This window comes from Octodon degus, unplaced genomic scaffold, assembly GCF_000260255.1.
Source record: "Octodon degus isolate 3935 unplaced genomic scaffold, OctDeg1.0 scaffold00025, whole genome shotgun sequence".
NCBI classification, from domain to species: domain Eukaryota; kingdom Metazoa; phylum Chordata; class Mammalia; order Rodentia; family Octodontidae; genus Octodon; species Octodon degus.
In genome coordinates, this window is record NW_004524601.1 from 11,239,378 (window position 1) to 11,255,411 (window position 16,034).

The 16,034-nt window shown below is 36.5% G+C and overlaps 1 protein-coding gene across 1 annotated transcript in view; it reads right to left on the reverse strand.

Annotated features, from left to right (window-relative positions):
- Col3a1 (collagen type III alpha 1 chain) overlaps nt 1-15,834 on the reverse strand; it is a 38,956-nt gene extending 23,122 nt beyond the window's left edge. The window contains exons 1-7 of the mRNA XM_004628629.2: nt 15,628-15,834; nt 5,279-5,481; nt 4,986-5,033; nt 4,429-4,542; nt 3,088-3,165; nt 1,133-1,186; nt 618-671 (exon numbers count right to left, since the gene is read on the reverse strand). Of these exons, the coding sequence (XP_004628686.1) occupies nt 618-671; nt 1,133-1,186; nt 3,088-3,165; nt 4,429-4,542; nt 4,986-5,033; nt 5,279-5,481; nt 15,628-15,712 (636 nt within the window). The 5' untranslated portion in view covers nt 15,713-15,834. The remainder of the gene's footprint in view (nt 1-617; nt 672-1,132; nt 1,187-3,087; nt 3,166-4,428; nt 4,543-4,985; nt 5,034-5,278; nt 5,482-15,627) is intronic.
- Between the last annotated feature and the right edge of the window lie 200 nt (nt 15,835-16,034).

Here is a 16,034-nt window from a genome sequence, read left to right on the forward strand (position 1 = left end):
TCTTTCTTTCTTTCTTTCTTTCTTTCTTTCTTTCTTTCTTTCTTTCTTTCTCTCTTTCTTTTTTTCAGAACCAGGGATTGAACTCAGGCCCTTGCGCTTGCCAGGCAAGCACTTATTCTACTGAGCTATCCCCAACCCCAAGATATTTCTAATTAATTTAAAATATTGTATTTATATAACTCCACTTTCTTATTTATATTACTCCAGTTTCATATAACTTTTGTGCAATCTTACATAACTACATTTTCATATCCTTCTAGAGGATTCTGTGGATTGTTTATTTCTACTACATTAAAATATTTATATAAAGAACAGAGTAGAGGGAACTGGGTAAATATAAAGGTGGATTGAATAGTCACAGAAATATTTCAAGCTAAAGCTTGCATGATGTCTAGGAAGTAAACTATTGTGATAGTTAATTAGGGAGTCCTTAAGGTCCTCGAAATCAGTTCAAGGACCATAAAATTCTACTTACCGTATAAAATTATATGCATATATGTAATGGATACTACATGGGGACCTATGATGGTGCTTGGAAACTGAGCATAACCTCTATAGAGAAATTAAATCTCTACTGAATTGTCAATCTATCGAGTGCAGATTGGAGGGCTACTTACTGGAGGACCAGCTTGTCCAGGTTCCCCTGGGGAACCTTGGTATCCTGGAGAACCCTGGTAAACAGAATGAAATGTCAATATTTCTAAAGCAACAACAAACACGTGAATCACTTACATCCTGTTGAGAGCAGGAAGTCAGGACTTGTGAATGTAATTGGCGAATTTTATCCCCGCTTACAAAGATTGAAACTAAACGTTTTTTAATCTAAATAAAGTTAATAGATCACATTCTATTCATTCCACTCCACCAAAACAAATTGTTTTAAACTCTATTCCGCGTTACATGCAAGTATAACACGTTTTAATTTTACCGAGGTTTTAATTACTGATACTTGCTAATGAAGAGCAATTGTGATACTTCATCACATTTTTAAAAGAGTGGTCAGGTTTTTGGTTGTGGCTGCACTCATTTAATTGGGATTACATAGGCTAAAATGATGAAGTTATAGGAGCAGCTCTGTTAATTTGATTTAACCATTCATGAAGAAGAAAGTACCACTAAAATCTCTACTTACAGGGGAACCAGGATGACCAGATGGGCCAGGGGGACCGGCAGGACCTGGGGGCCCCTGGAATATAATTTTAAACGATAAATACAAAGTAAGTGAATGTAAAATATACTTTACCTATTCAGAGAGATAAATATATAGATATGATACAGACATCTTTAAAAATCCAACTGTCTCATCTGAGATATGATTATGATTAATTTTATAAAATATGCAATGAAGATCTCACTAGGAAAATGTATCAAGAAGATTATCTCTGTATAACCAAAATTATTAATAGATATTATAAAGTGTTTACATTGATCTTTAAGGAGGACAACCCAAAAGTTAGAAGAATCTGTGCAAAATGTTATGAGCATCCCTGTAATACTTGGGTGATGCTGAACTGGAGAACAAGCAATTTCTTCTCTGATAGCTAAACACAGTTTAAAAAGGTATTTATCTGCATATCATAAATCCTATGGCCCAAGTTTTGAAAATAGTAATGCAAATTAATGCAGAAGGTTATAACTACATTGGTATGGATATCACAGAGTTATACTGACATAGAGATTTAGATGTTCAAATGAGATTCATTATACACAGAAATATGATGATTCAGAACAACTTGATCAGTCATTCAGAAGTACAAACCACAGTAAGAAACCAGTTTGTAGCATTGAGGTCATAAATTTATGAAACTATTTTATAATTAAAATGTTTTCCTATAATCAGTTTTCTAGATTGTCAATAACGGATAGTTTTATTTAGTTTTGTTTTCATTAAAAAAAAGATTCAGGGCTGGCCAGATAGCTCAGCAGACTTAAGTGCCCGCTTAGGCAGAGCGCAACGCTAGGGTTCGAACCCAGACCTGCCATGCCTACCCCACCCGCTGGGGCACGCTGAGATGGTGACTGAGACTGAGCATGGTGGCGTGCACCTGTAATCTCAGTGCTTGGGAGGCTAAATACAGGAGAATCACTAGGAGTCCAATCTAGGTAGTGAGACCCTGTAGACTGTGTCCTAACTACACTAAAAAGAGTTCATAATGCACCTAAGGCTTAATAGTCACGTAAATCTATATAATTCTTCTTGTGTCTTTGAAAGACATAAGAAACTCACGGTCCCTAAAACTTTATAGATTAATACAAATCTCATTCTTCAATTTGTATTGTACCGTATCCGAGGGTCTTTCTTGAATGGTCTTTTATTTAGATATGTTGGCAAAAAAATTGAGTTCTCTAGTTTTGGAAGTTACAGAGATGAGGCCCAATGCCCAGAACAGCAGCCCTCTAAGAGATTATAGAATTCAGTTCTATGCTTTATTTTTTCTTATGTTTCTGTTATGTGTGAGAAAGTTATAATCTTTTCTAGTGTTGGTTCTCCTGAGGCATTTTTCCAAAACAAGGGTCATTTACACAGACCACCACGTTATCTTGAACACATGCCTGGGCTTCAGTTGGTATTCGATTCTATACAACTTCTAGGCCATTTCCATTGAACAAAGTCCTTTAGCACAGTAATCTTAAAACAATGAATTCTGAAAACATTTATAGTAGATTTGAGACTTGGAGGTGAGACAGATTGTGACATTGAATGACACTTGGACTATCATCTAGAAAGTAGCATTTAATGGGAGAAAAGGTATAAAATAAGACTCAACAGTATGGTGGAGAAAGATGAAGCAACAAATAACAAAATCTGGTGAATCACAAAATAGTGTAAGACAGAAGCATGGAGGTGCATGAGTCCTGGCACAGGTGGTCAGGTCAGGCTGTGGACACACAGAAATGACACAGGGGACACTGGGGAAGGAATGAGTGATAACACAAGAAACAACATTGCCATGTAATTTGTGACCTTAATAGAGAGTAAATTATTTTGTACAATACTGTGAAAAGACTGTAGAAGGGTGTCATTTAAGATTAACAAACTGAAAGTCTATGTAATACTCTACAATGCTGAGAAAAGTTTGTACGTACAGCTGGCCCAGGGTAGCCTGCAACTCCTCCTGGCCCTCCAGACTTGACGTCGTATGAGTCATACTGCGGAGAATAGTTCTATAGCAAAGAGACCAAATGGGTACAATGATTTAAGTATAGAGATCATAGTTGTTTGCAAAAGTGTTTAGAAAATGTGTAAGCAACATACACTATTCACTGATGAAGATTTCTGCCTATCAGCAGTGTGTTACACATTAATTTCTTTGCTTTAAATATTAGACATCCAGAACCATTGCTTCCATAATGCATAAACATTCAAATAATAATATTCAACATTCTCCCTCCCAAATCTGATACCATATACACTACTCTGATTGTAATTACTATTTCTAGAATTATTTATAGCATTACAACTATAAGACCATAGAGTATTTGAGGTTGGAGGAGTTTTAAAGATCACAAAATTCAACCACCTTATTTTGAACTGAGAAGTGGAGAAGTCAAAACACTTTACTGAGGTTAATGCAGTGAACAAAATTTAAGCCCTTTGCTTTATTGTTAATATGCTTACAAGTTGCACATGAAGGTAAGCATCCTCAAAGAAGACAAGAAAAAGAATAGATCAAAAACTCATATGCTTATTGAATTTCTTTGGAGCTTATTTTATTTTGAGTTCTAAGTCTACAGACAGATCCTATTTGGTTACTGGGATAAGGATATATGAAATGATGTGCTTTGATCCTTGCTGAAATGCATTTTGAAGAGCATTTTGAAAGTCATACAAGTTTGGCATATATGCTTTGTAATTTTGCCCAAATATAATATGTTAGGCAGAAATGTCCCACTTATTTATGTGGTTTTTTTTTTTTTTTTTGGTAGAATGGATTGATTGCCATACTTTGGAGGAGGAAGAAAGGCTCTCAGTGCTCAGCAAAAGCAGTTATCTAAGTGTAAATAATCCAGTTGTTTTCAGGCCAATGAACAATGTTCACAGCTCTTCAACTGCTTTATGTTTAGGCTGTTTGGAGCTTCACCATTGGTGTTAAAAGAATGAAGGACAGCTGTTAAGAATTCCTGAATTATCTAGGTTAGTTTTTTTGGAATTTGATAGTTCATATGTCTACTATAATGAATATATTACCTACCTCTGAGAAGTTGGGAAAGTTCAAGAGATACAGTAGCAATAGCATTAGCATCATGAGAAAAGTGAATACGTTTAAAGCTCCTAGAATAGAACCTAGCACATATAAGCACTAAATAAAGATCTGTTAAATGCATAAAGCTAGAAAATAGATATAAAGGAATCATAATTGTGAGACAAGGTAGCGGCTAAGGAAAGAAAATGAATAAGGATTATCTTTTAGTCCTGTAACCTCTTACCTGACTGCCAGTAGGACATGATTGACAGATTCCAGGGGCTCCAGGAGGACCAGGGGAACCTGGTTGTCCTGGGATACCAGGATCACCATTTCTCCCAGGAATACCAGGAGGGCCCTTAAAAAATCAAGGGAAGAATAAATAAAACCCCGAAATATACTCACAATTGAGAATCATTACTAGATTTGCACTTTTCTATTTAATATAATATTAGAAATCAATACAAGTAGTGCTTTTTTTGGAATAAATAAAATTTTATCAAAATGTTGAGACTAACTTAAGCATAATATATTTTTTTGTATACTGACCTATATCTGATTTTTTCCAATGTATAATGAAATGAAGATATCATGCCATGGTTGGGAATTTTGAATCTTTACATCTAGAATTATGAATTTTTAGTTTGGCATTCGATATCATTATCCAAATATGTGATACTCAAGATTACATATGAAGGATAAAAGTTCAAATTTGGAAAGGATATGTAAAGGGAAAAATGGTAACAATCCCCAGAACTATCATTAGCATTAAGGCTTTTCCACTAAACAGTTTTGACTTACAGGATCTCCTTTGGGGCCTTGTGGTCCTCTGCCATTAGGGACAGGAGCCTAGTGAATTAAAAGACACATATAAAAGAAGATATAGCAACGCTCTCCCATGAAAGGCATCACTATTTGCTAGCTCAGGTGTTATCTAAACTCTTTGCTGTAAGTGGGAAACCCCACCATCTTCTTGTCATGCCGTTAAGACCAACAGACACAACTTCCTCCTCTTTTCAGGCTCCTATTATAGAGGAGCTACGCATGTATGCAAGTAAGAATTTTGAACATGTAAAAACTCCCTTTAAACTCACAGGTGTGGAAGGCTGCGGACATGTTGCACAACATTCTCCAAAGGGGATTTCTGGGTTGGGGCATTCTAAGTTATCTTCGTCACATATTATGTCATCACAGAGGACAGACCCTGAGTCACAGACGCATATTTGGCATGGTTCTGGCTTCCAGACGTCTCTAGCGGCGTAAGACTGACCGAGATAGGTACATCCTCCTTCATCAACTGGAAAAGACATTAACGGATGTGATGTCATCTTGTGTTTTCACGAAATGTGTTTTTTGTTTTGAGTACTGACTAATGATAGTACACAAGCGAGATATAGGGTGAAGCAATTTCTCCCTCTCGTTAGAAAATTATTTTTTCCTATATAATTTGTCAAATAGTGAGTACTTGCTTAAGATACCAAATCTACTGAATGATATAAAAATGGCAGGGCCATAGACTACTTTTCTGAAAATTCTAGTCATTTAAAAAAATTTTAATTTCATTTGCTTTGAAAATTTAACACCAGTGGATATCACACATGCATTCAAGGATTTATTTATTGATTGTGCAATTGAAAATAAACCTTTCTACCCAATTGCTATTCTTTGTTTTAACAGCAGATGGGAGCATGAAGCTGCAAAGATAATTTGGTTACTAACTCTGAAACCCTTCTGGGTTCTATTAACCTAGTTGAGAAATTCAGGGGAAAAGTGAGCTAATCTTGGTAGCACAAAATTCTTCCAGATTTTTCTGGGATAACTTTAGTGAAGTTCATTGTGTATACTGAATGTGAATTCTAGCTCTGCTGGGTATCAGTGGGTCAACTGTATGACATGTTTTTAGGGCCTACCCCTTATGGTTATAAAGAGGTTTTCAACACACACACACACACACACACACACACACACACACACAGATGGATAGGTTTTTTAAAGCAAATAATAGCAAGGAATTAATAAAAGAAAAATAAGAATCATGACTGTATATATGAGGCCTAAGATAGCAAAAATTTGCTTTAACCAAAGTTTAAGACTTTATTTCTAATTATATGAAAGGGACTGAAATTTCAGCAGCTCCTAGCAATGAATTAGCTTAGGGCTTGCCAAAATAAAAGCTGGTCTCAATTCTTACAGCATAGCTGTAGACTGAGGTTAAATACAACCTCAGTTCTTGAAGAATACTATGAAAGTATACTAGTAATTGGGTAAATAAATAAGTTTCTAAATATCTGCAAAAGTTTTGAAAACAAAGAAGTGTTGAATCATTTTGTAGATTTTTGTGAGACAGTGAAATTTTTATTTTGTCAAAGCCAAAGGCTTTAAGAAGTCTGCATAAGCAGGATGCTTTGGAGGAATCAAGGGGTTGAAGCCTACAGGTTTTGCTGCTTAGGGGCCCAAAGGCCTTTCAGTGGCCCTGAGATTTTGCTATATGGACATTATGGACATTACATAGAGATCACTTTTTAAAATTTTTAATTCCATGTCATCTCTTTTTGGAGTAGTAATAATTTAGATTTACATTTAAAAGCTTAGAATTTATAGGTTTAGCCAAAACTTCATCAAAAGGAAGACTTCTGAATGTATAGATTCACTTTCACTTCTCATGTCTCTATATACATTTAGTGATCTTACTAAACACCTCAGAACTTCTTGATTAATTCAAAAAGTTAAAAAAAACCATGTGTGTGTGTGTGTGTGTGTGTGTGTGTATGTATGTTGAATTTTGCAATGTGACCTATAGCTGACAACATATAATAGTTTCATTGAATAAAAGAGAAGAACTTGTATATTTATAGAAACAATTGTAGTTGCTCTTCTGTGTTTAAAACTGACATATGAGAACATGGGAAGGATATTTTTAAATATTTAAAGAAACCTTGCTTTATGTTTAGTGAGTGTAGAATACCAAACTGCTTAGCTGGGAGCAAATGAAGTAGGCCCATTTGGAATATACTATGGAAATGATGTTTAAGCAAAGAGCAGTAATCTCTTCCATTTTATAAACAGTGACAAAAAGGAAGGTGAGACACTGAAGTCATTTGTTTTTTAAGCAATATGGATACTTTGTATTTAATAACTAGGTTTGTGGACTGTCAGAAAAGAAATATGAAAGGCCTGAGGTGGAAATCCTTCAGTAAAATGACCTCACACACACTTACCATCTTTGCATGAGTTGTCTGTTCTTAAAGTGTATCATTTGAACACTTCTCTAAATCAATTTTATGTGAAAAATTCTTTCAGATTAATTTTACTTCAAGACATTCTCATGGAAAGTGTTGATTTCCTACTGTCCATCCACTCCCATTTGATTGAACTAATGATTTTTTTCAGCTCTTTGTCTCTGGATCAGAAATACCTTTCTCCACTTAATACAACATTTAGGTAATAAAAAACACAGATATTGACTAACAAGGGTTATTAAAGACAGATGAAAATAAGTTAAGCTAGGTTCTGGAATGTCATAATTTGAATGACTTTTCTTATCTTACTTTGCCTTGAAATTAACATAAATATTATTTTACCCTTTCAATTTATTATGTTTGTATTTCCTTGAGAATGTTCTCAAAGCATTAGAAATTCAAACTTTCCCACTGGCTTTGAAAATTCTTAAGTGTACAAGCACCATCTTGAATTACTAAAATTGTAATTGGATTTTCTAGAATTAGGTTGAACTCAAAGCTACACAAATAACAATTTTTATTTAATTTCTCATTTCTAAGACTAGAAACTTTGTCTAGTACTCTTTTTAAATTATACAAACCTAATTTTAAAGATTAAATTGTCTTAGTGACCTTTTATTTTCTAATGTTATTTTTTGCTTCATATATTTATTTATTGGATCTTATTTTTAGCTAATAGGTAAAAACAAAAATTAATGCATGTTCATTAATTAAGCATGCACACATTGATTAATTAATAATTCAGGTCAAACACATTTATCTGCTGAAACATTTATCATTTCTTATGGAAGCTTATGTTGAAAACTTTCAAGATCTTCTCTTCTGGTTTACTTGATAGCCAGTATATTCTTGCTATCTATAAGCATCCTACTGTGAAATAGTACACCAGAATATTTTTAGGCCCATCCAGCTACATAACTTTATTCCCATTAACCACATTCTTCTCATCCTTCCCACACTCTCCCAGCCTCTGAGAATGACCATACTTGAAACTTCTGGGCAATCAACTCGGGCTGATTTTTTTCTTCTGATCTGTTCATGCTAATTATGAGGTTCTGTTTCTTTTTGCTTTAGAAATTCATGTTGTTCTAAGTAAAAGAAGATACATTGGGAAGCTTAGGAAACATAACACAATTCCTGCACTCTCTCATTGGTCGTCCTACTTATATCATATCCATTTGAAGGAAAGATGTGTCACTTCTCTGAGAAATCATGAGTAGAAACTTAAGAGTGATATTCAACCTTCTCTCTTTTTCTCTACCTAAGTCAGCTTCTCTGAAAGAATAGAGTTTTGTAGGGTTTTCCTAATTCATTACTTTGTACACAATCAGATATGGCTAGAAAAATGTTCTAGTGGAAGTCAAACATCTTACATGGCTGTCTCATGGCCCCCAATGTAAGTGCTTAATTATACATGGGAAAATCACAACGTAGCCTAGGAAAAGAATACTTTCTTTTCATGAAGAACAGACTCCTTTAATTGGCTGTTTTTGGCATTTAGAACTAGAATAGAAAATAGGATTCAGCATTAAATCATACTATTCCCTTCTTTTCTCACATACATTGAGATTAGCTTTGATCTATTTTATTTATTTTTTTTTTAGTGACCATCTTTGTCTCTTCTTTTTTTTATTTTTTCCATAATTTTATTGAGAAACAAATAGCAATGAGATAGTTTCAAACCAAATTGGTAGGACAGTTTCAATAATTAACACATTGCATACATTCTTTCTAGTGGTTAATTGCTGTACAAGATGCGGACATGGTATCCTATTTACAAACACTATTAGAACAAATCCCTCTATTCATTAAGAGAATGTAACTATATATCTATCCTAACACTTTGAATACACAGATACAAAATGGACATTCATCTGTATCCCCTTTTTTTGTTAAGTTCCATTATTGAAATATTATAGGTGTATAAACTCAGCAAAATATTCTAAAAGAGTTCAGTAGTCCATAATAGTATTGGGTCTTCCACGTCACAGGCAATGTCAGAAATTGTTGACCTGAGTAGCTTTGATTTAAAAAGTTGAATATTCTTACAAAAATATTAAATAAAAGGCAAATAATCTTATTTTTACATTCAGATAAACCAATAGACATTCCAGTTACTTCCTTACAGTCTTCCTGTTCCAATTTGTAATTAATTTGGGCTTGCTCCTTTTGTTTCTTTTACTAAGTAAGGCTATGAAATGAGCTTGGGCCATTCAAGGCACACATGGACCCAAATCATCTCTTTGTTGAGAATCTAAACTGTAATCAAAATGAAGCTGGTGTATGACATAGTGAACTCCTAACTTCTTTCCTAGTATGAGCTTGAAACTTTAGAGAAAAGGGAAACCAAGTGACAAAATGTCACAATTTTACATTGTGAAAACATGGAAGAAAACGTATTATACTTATTCCTTGCAATTGGTCGACATCTTTCCATTTATTGTTCTGCATTTCCTTATCACGGAAGCACCGGGTACTTCAGTTGCTTCCTAGCATGTTTTTCTTGGCGATGCTAGCATGAACAATGCTAGGCAGAGCTGGCAGAGTAGCTCCCAGCTGGTAGGTGCTGGCCTGAGGGACGTGTGCTCATTTTCCTTAACCTTCTGAAGCCCCTAAGAGCTCAGTGTTTCCATATGACCTGTTGTAGAGTTAGCGAATCTGAAACAAATGTGGGGCAGTTTTCCTCAAGTGTTGTAGTCCAGGGTGAAACTAAGATTGGGAATCTAGGAAGGCTATCTCTATTTTGGATACTCTTGACCACTGCATCTTATGCCCTTTCTGCTTTCAGGGACTGGATGGGATTAAAGAGATCAACCCAAAACTCTGCCCTATAGGCTCTGCAGGCATTTTCAGGTTTTTTTTTTTTTTTTAATTTAAAAACGATGATTTTTATGGATAGCAGTTCCCTGCAAAATGTTTCCCCCCTTTTCTCAAAACAGGAAGATCCATCTGGAGTAGAAATCTATTGTTTATTTGTTCTGGGCCTTAGGAGAAAGAATTCTATCTCCTAGGCCACGCTGATGACATCCAGACCACCAACAGGATAAATGTGTGACTCAGAGCCCAGCATGCATTTTTCTCCTCACACAGAAGTAGGATTCTAACAGCAACAAGAAAAAACATCAACCTTCTGCATACATTGGGGGGAAAAACATGTTTAGGATGTCTTACCAAGACACTGATTTTCACTAGAGGGATACTCAAATAAGTCACAGTGGTGGATTTCTCACTTCATTAGGGTTCTCTCTTGAATGATGTTTGGACACTGTCACTAGACCATGCAACTCTAAAGAATATTTATGACTTAATGTTCTTGACCATATTGTCTGGGTTTGGCATTCTCCGAAGTTACCACAGCAAAGACTGTTTCAAAAGAATGTATAGCATTTGACAGAAGCAGCAATTTCTCAAAGCCAGTTTTCAAGGCAACTTTAATTTTTAATAATTTCTGGATCCTTTATTTTTTATTTTTACCTCTTTTGGGTGCTTTGCTTTCTGTCCTTTTGGGGCTTTTCCCTTGACTCATTAAGATTACATTTTAAACAGCAGGGATTGACTCAATCATGGAAAGAACAAGCGTTTCATTTGTTAATCGGAAAGGAATCCACTTCTTCTGTGTTTTCATTAGGCACAGACAGAATTTCTTGTGGTTAGTGTAACTCTCCAAATTGCAGTTAACAATTGGTTTGTGTAAAAAGAGCTATCTCATTTTTTCCATTGCCATCTGAACACAGACAAAATTCTCCTCTTTTGAAAGTCTGAATTTTTAAAAATACTACATGAGCTTCATCTGAGTGTGGAAAACAATGGCAAGAAACTTTATAGGGAAACTTTACTAAGATACATTTCACTGAAAGCTTTCCAGAGGGTTATTGCAGACCTGGATACTTTACAAATGTTCATCATGTACAGCAAAAGCAGTAACATCTTCCATCTCTGAAGCTCTGACTCCTAAATCGTCCCTTTTAAACACTTCAAGGTAGTGATGTCACTTTATGCTACAAAATCAAATAACTGGCCTACATAATCTTTGGAACACTGCACCAAAGGAACGTCATCGCCATGGAAACCATGGAGCTTCCGTAGGTGGAACTCTTCTCTCTGAGTGAGTGACAAGGGTATGGGACAGGGGCTCTCTTGTCTTAGTCTCTGCTGTAATCCTGAAAAAATTGCAAATAATGCTTTTCTATTTTCAAAAATAAGCCTGTGGATAACACATCCCCCGAGGACCCGAAGGTAGCCTGAGCTCCTTTTGGACTTTCCTTTCCCAGAATTGTTTTGGAGGCTTTGCTGGATTATTTTGTAATACTGAGAAGTTTAATTCTAGAATTTAAGCAAAATTAGATAACCTAAGGCTGAACATTGTGGAGATGGTAAGAAAACAAAGAATCATGAAACAAAAACCACACCATATTGTGTCAATAGTACTTTATTTCCATGAGTATTTCTACAAAACTGATGATAATTTCAGATTTGATCATTAGCGCCTACACCGCTGGCTTACAAAACAGATTTACCTGTTTATAGTTGAGTACTAAACAAGAAAACACCTGCCCCTTCCACGTGTACAAGCGATAACTAACTGTGTACCTTTTAGGCCAGTGCGCTGTGATTTGGTGTCGCTTTTCGATGACTAATGATTGCAAAAATAGAAGATTTAGATGCTCTGTGTTTCTGTTTTGTGTTCACTATCTAGGATTTAACAGAACTTTGGTTCTAGTCTTAATTCATCCTCTGTTAGTTTCATAATTGTCAACTAAATTATGCTGGATGATGAACACTAAGATGGGCACAATTATGCTCTCTAAAAGGTGCAAGTGTTTCTGGTACCTTTATGCTATATATTTTTATTAGCCTGCTATGTTTAGTTAGAGGGACAACACAAATCAGAAAACTTGAATGGTCTCTGATTATTGATTAATCTTTCCTCATAATAATGGGAAATAGACTCACCTACCACAAAGTAAAGAATTGATTTTCTGAGTCAATTTATAGTTAATCCATTTAAAGGCACACAGTTCACTTTAATGTGATCACTGGTGCAGCAAATGCAGAAGCTTAAACATTAGAACTCACTGCATGACCACAGTTTATCCAGGTGTGGTGGCGCACGCCTGTATTCCCAACGTCACGGGGCCTAGGTAGGAGTATCGCAGTTCTGGCCCAGCCCGGATAGCTTAGCAACTTAAGAAAATCCTGTCTTGCGATAAAAAATAAAAGGGCTTGGAATGGAGCTCGGTGCCAGTGCCCTTGGCTCAGTCCCCAGTACCACAAAGACAGAACCAAAGTCTCCACCACCTCCTATGACAACAGATATTACACATTTCCCCTCTGCCCTACTGAAACATTATTCCCCAGCATTAAGTGGAATATACATTAACGTAATTGTCAGCGAATACAATATGTCAAGTAGGGACGACTACATCAGAGTCTTTGTGTATGAAACACATTCCTTAAACTTATGGGATTTTTTTTTTCATGAAGCTAAATCTGGATTTTTAATTGAAAATTTGTGCAACAAAAATGTTTCAATCTTTATAATGTAGAACATGGACAACTTCATGATAAAACAATGTCTAATCTACATTTTAAGTCATTGGAGGAGTCTTTGTAGACCTTAAATGAGTCGGCTCTCTGTTCTAATTACTTCACCAGACAATTGTCATTCAATTTTTCTGGGATAAGCAAGTAAAATGTAACTTTCAAATTTATTTCCAACCACTGTGGGAATATTGCTACCCTTAGGTTTGTGTCTGAGGACTTGGGGACAGTTTATCTGTGCTACTGTTGCTTACTTAAGAAAATAATGTTTAATAGCCACGATTCTCCTATATAACGTTTTAAAACCTGAAGTTTCCTATGTAGCACTGATACTGGCATCCGTTACGTAAACTGCGTCTCTGTCAGCCGCTAGGTGGCAGATCCTGCCCCCTTAGAATTTGGCATGTTTATAAACCTCAGGAAATATAAAACAGACCTCGTTTTCCATTGCTGGAATAAAATACACGGGTAAAATAAAATCTTCACAAATTTGTAAAAAGACCAAAATTCTTTGTGAACACATGTTTAGTGCCTCTGGAAGTTCCTGCCCGCAGACTACACGAAAGTGTTGTGCTAGTTCAGGGGTTGTTGGGGAGAAGACACTCCAACAAGAAAGAGAGGTCACATTCCCAGACTCACCCACCAGCAGAACTTTCTGGTGCTGTGCAGAGAAAGCACAAGCTACAGTGTCTCAGGACATCTCAGCATCATTTAGGACAAGCTAAATCAATGCACTGAAAGTTTAAGAGCAACACAAATGTAAAAGGGAAAACAAAACAAAAGAAAACTACTTCTGTGATGTCAAGACAATGTAAGTAGGAAACACCCCTTTTCTCCCTAAGCATACACTCAGGATGAATACAGCTACTGCGAGTGTACCTCCTTTTTCTTGTAACTACTAGGCAACTCCTAATATTTTGTCAGGCTTTTGAAGTACAAACAAAAAGTTTACAGTTTTTTCAGTAAATGAAAACTCCTATATTTTCTTTAGGAACGAGGAGCACCAAAAAGGTTTAAAAAGGTAGGAATATTTTTAGGGTGGACAGGAGGTGTTAAGCATTTGGTATCCTGGGATGGGGGGCAGGGTTGGGAATTGGAGCTTCTTGGGGGGAGGGGGTCAGATTGTTCCCAGGAAGGCAAGGATAAGGAGGGAGCAGGAAGAGCTGCCGGGTGGGGGAGAGTGGTGGTGTCGGGTGGTCGTGGGGGGAGGGCACCTGGGAGGAGGAGGAGGAGGAGTGGTGGGGGAGGGAAAGGCTGAGAAGGAGCGGAGAGGGCGAGCCTGGGGTGCAGGTGGGGTGAGGAGGGAGCTAGACCAGGGAGCAGGAGGTCTCTGGGGTCCAGAGGGGCGGAGACACAAGGAGGAGGGGCAGGGAGAGCGGAGAAGGGTTGGGTGGGGAAGAAGACTAGAGAACAAGGAAGATGGGTGTTTCTCTTCTTTTGTGTCCAAAGGCAGAATTTAGCTGAAGAGATGTCATTGGGTTTACATGGACACACACACACACACACACACACACACACACACACACACACACACACTTACGCTTGCAGCTATTACTTGTGAGGACATCAAAGATACTTGACACTACATACAAAAGAAAAAATAACACCAAGTTCCCATACAATGTTAAAAAAAAACCATAGATTCAAATGGAAACATGCTTGATTGTGTACATATTAAAATTGTTGTCTAATGATTTCTTCTAGCTATACTTATGTTCAGCATTTGAATATTTACCTTTATGAAAATATCAGCTCCCATCTGTCCAGTATTTTCATGACTACGAGGCGCATGTGAATTTACAGAAGTACTTTCATGCAAAAAGTGAGATGCTTTTTAAAATGAGAACGTGGACGCTAATATATGTGCCTATCAGAAAGTAACAGCAAATCAGCTTTTGAAGTCAAATAGAACTAGTTTCTTTACTTTGTTTGCAGAAAAGGCAAAACATTAGCATTAGAAGTATTTTAAAAATTCTCTTTATTACTGCAACTGCAGCTACACTACAGAACATATGGAAAATATTAGGCCCTTAACCATAAATTGTTAGGAATATGGATTAAACAACTATGAAAGGATTTGACACAGAAATGGACTAAAAACTGAATGATGAAACTTTTTTTGCAGTCTAACCCCATTCACAAAACCCTGACAGTTGCTGTTTCTACTTTATAGAAATATATGTAATGAGGCTAATGATGCATAGTAGACTATTCGTTAGGCATGCCAGCTTTAAAGTTTGTGTTCTTCTTGGGATAACAATGCTCAACAGTCCTTACAAAGAATGAGGCATAGAAAGAACATGCAATTATTACATGAGCCCAATAGCTTCCAGACCCAGGGAAGCATTCCAAGATGTTAACAGTCCAGGAAGGGAAACTTTAAAAACCATTTTTAAAAAGTAAGTTTCCAGTGCCTTTAGCAGGACGACAAGTTAAAAGAGAAAACCTTTATCTTAAGCAAGTAGAAAACTTTCAAACACACACGTCATTAGTCTTTTTAAACAAATGTAAAGGCAAACATGCAGTTAGATTAATGTTTCCCAGTTGGAAGCTCACAGAGGAAATTGTCTTTCAGGAGGCTGCTTTCTCCCTTTATGCTTTTTTTGTAAGGAGAAGTAAAGACAAAAACCCCAGAAAGTTTCTTGAATTCAGTATCCACTCACCTTCCGGGGTCTGTTGCGCGAAGATAACAGCGGGATGAAACAGAGCGAGAAGTAACCAGGTCCCCCTGTGCACAAAGCTCATCATGTCTAAATATCAGACATGAGACTCTTCGTGCAGAAAGGAGAAAGCAAAGCAGTTCAGAGTAGCACCATCAGTTGTTCCCTGCCCTTCAGCACCGGGCCCGTCATAAAACTCAGCCACTGAGATTCCTTTGCTTTGGCCTTAAATAGGAAAAAGTTTGGCTTCCCTCTTTTTCCAGCCCCTTTCTGAAATATGAGAGCAGCACCCATCCCCTTAGCAGTAAAAGAAATGATTAATATTTCTCTTTCCCTTATAGAGGACACAACCCACAGAGTCAGAAAAGCAGCACATCTGGAACTTGTATGCATCTGCCTCTGCAGAAGTT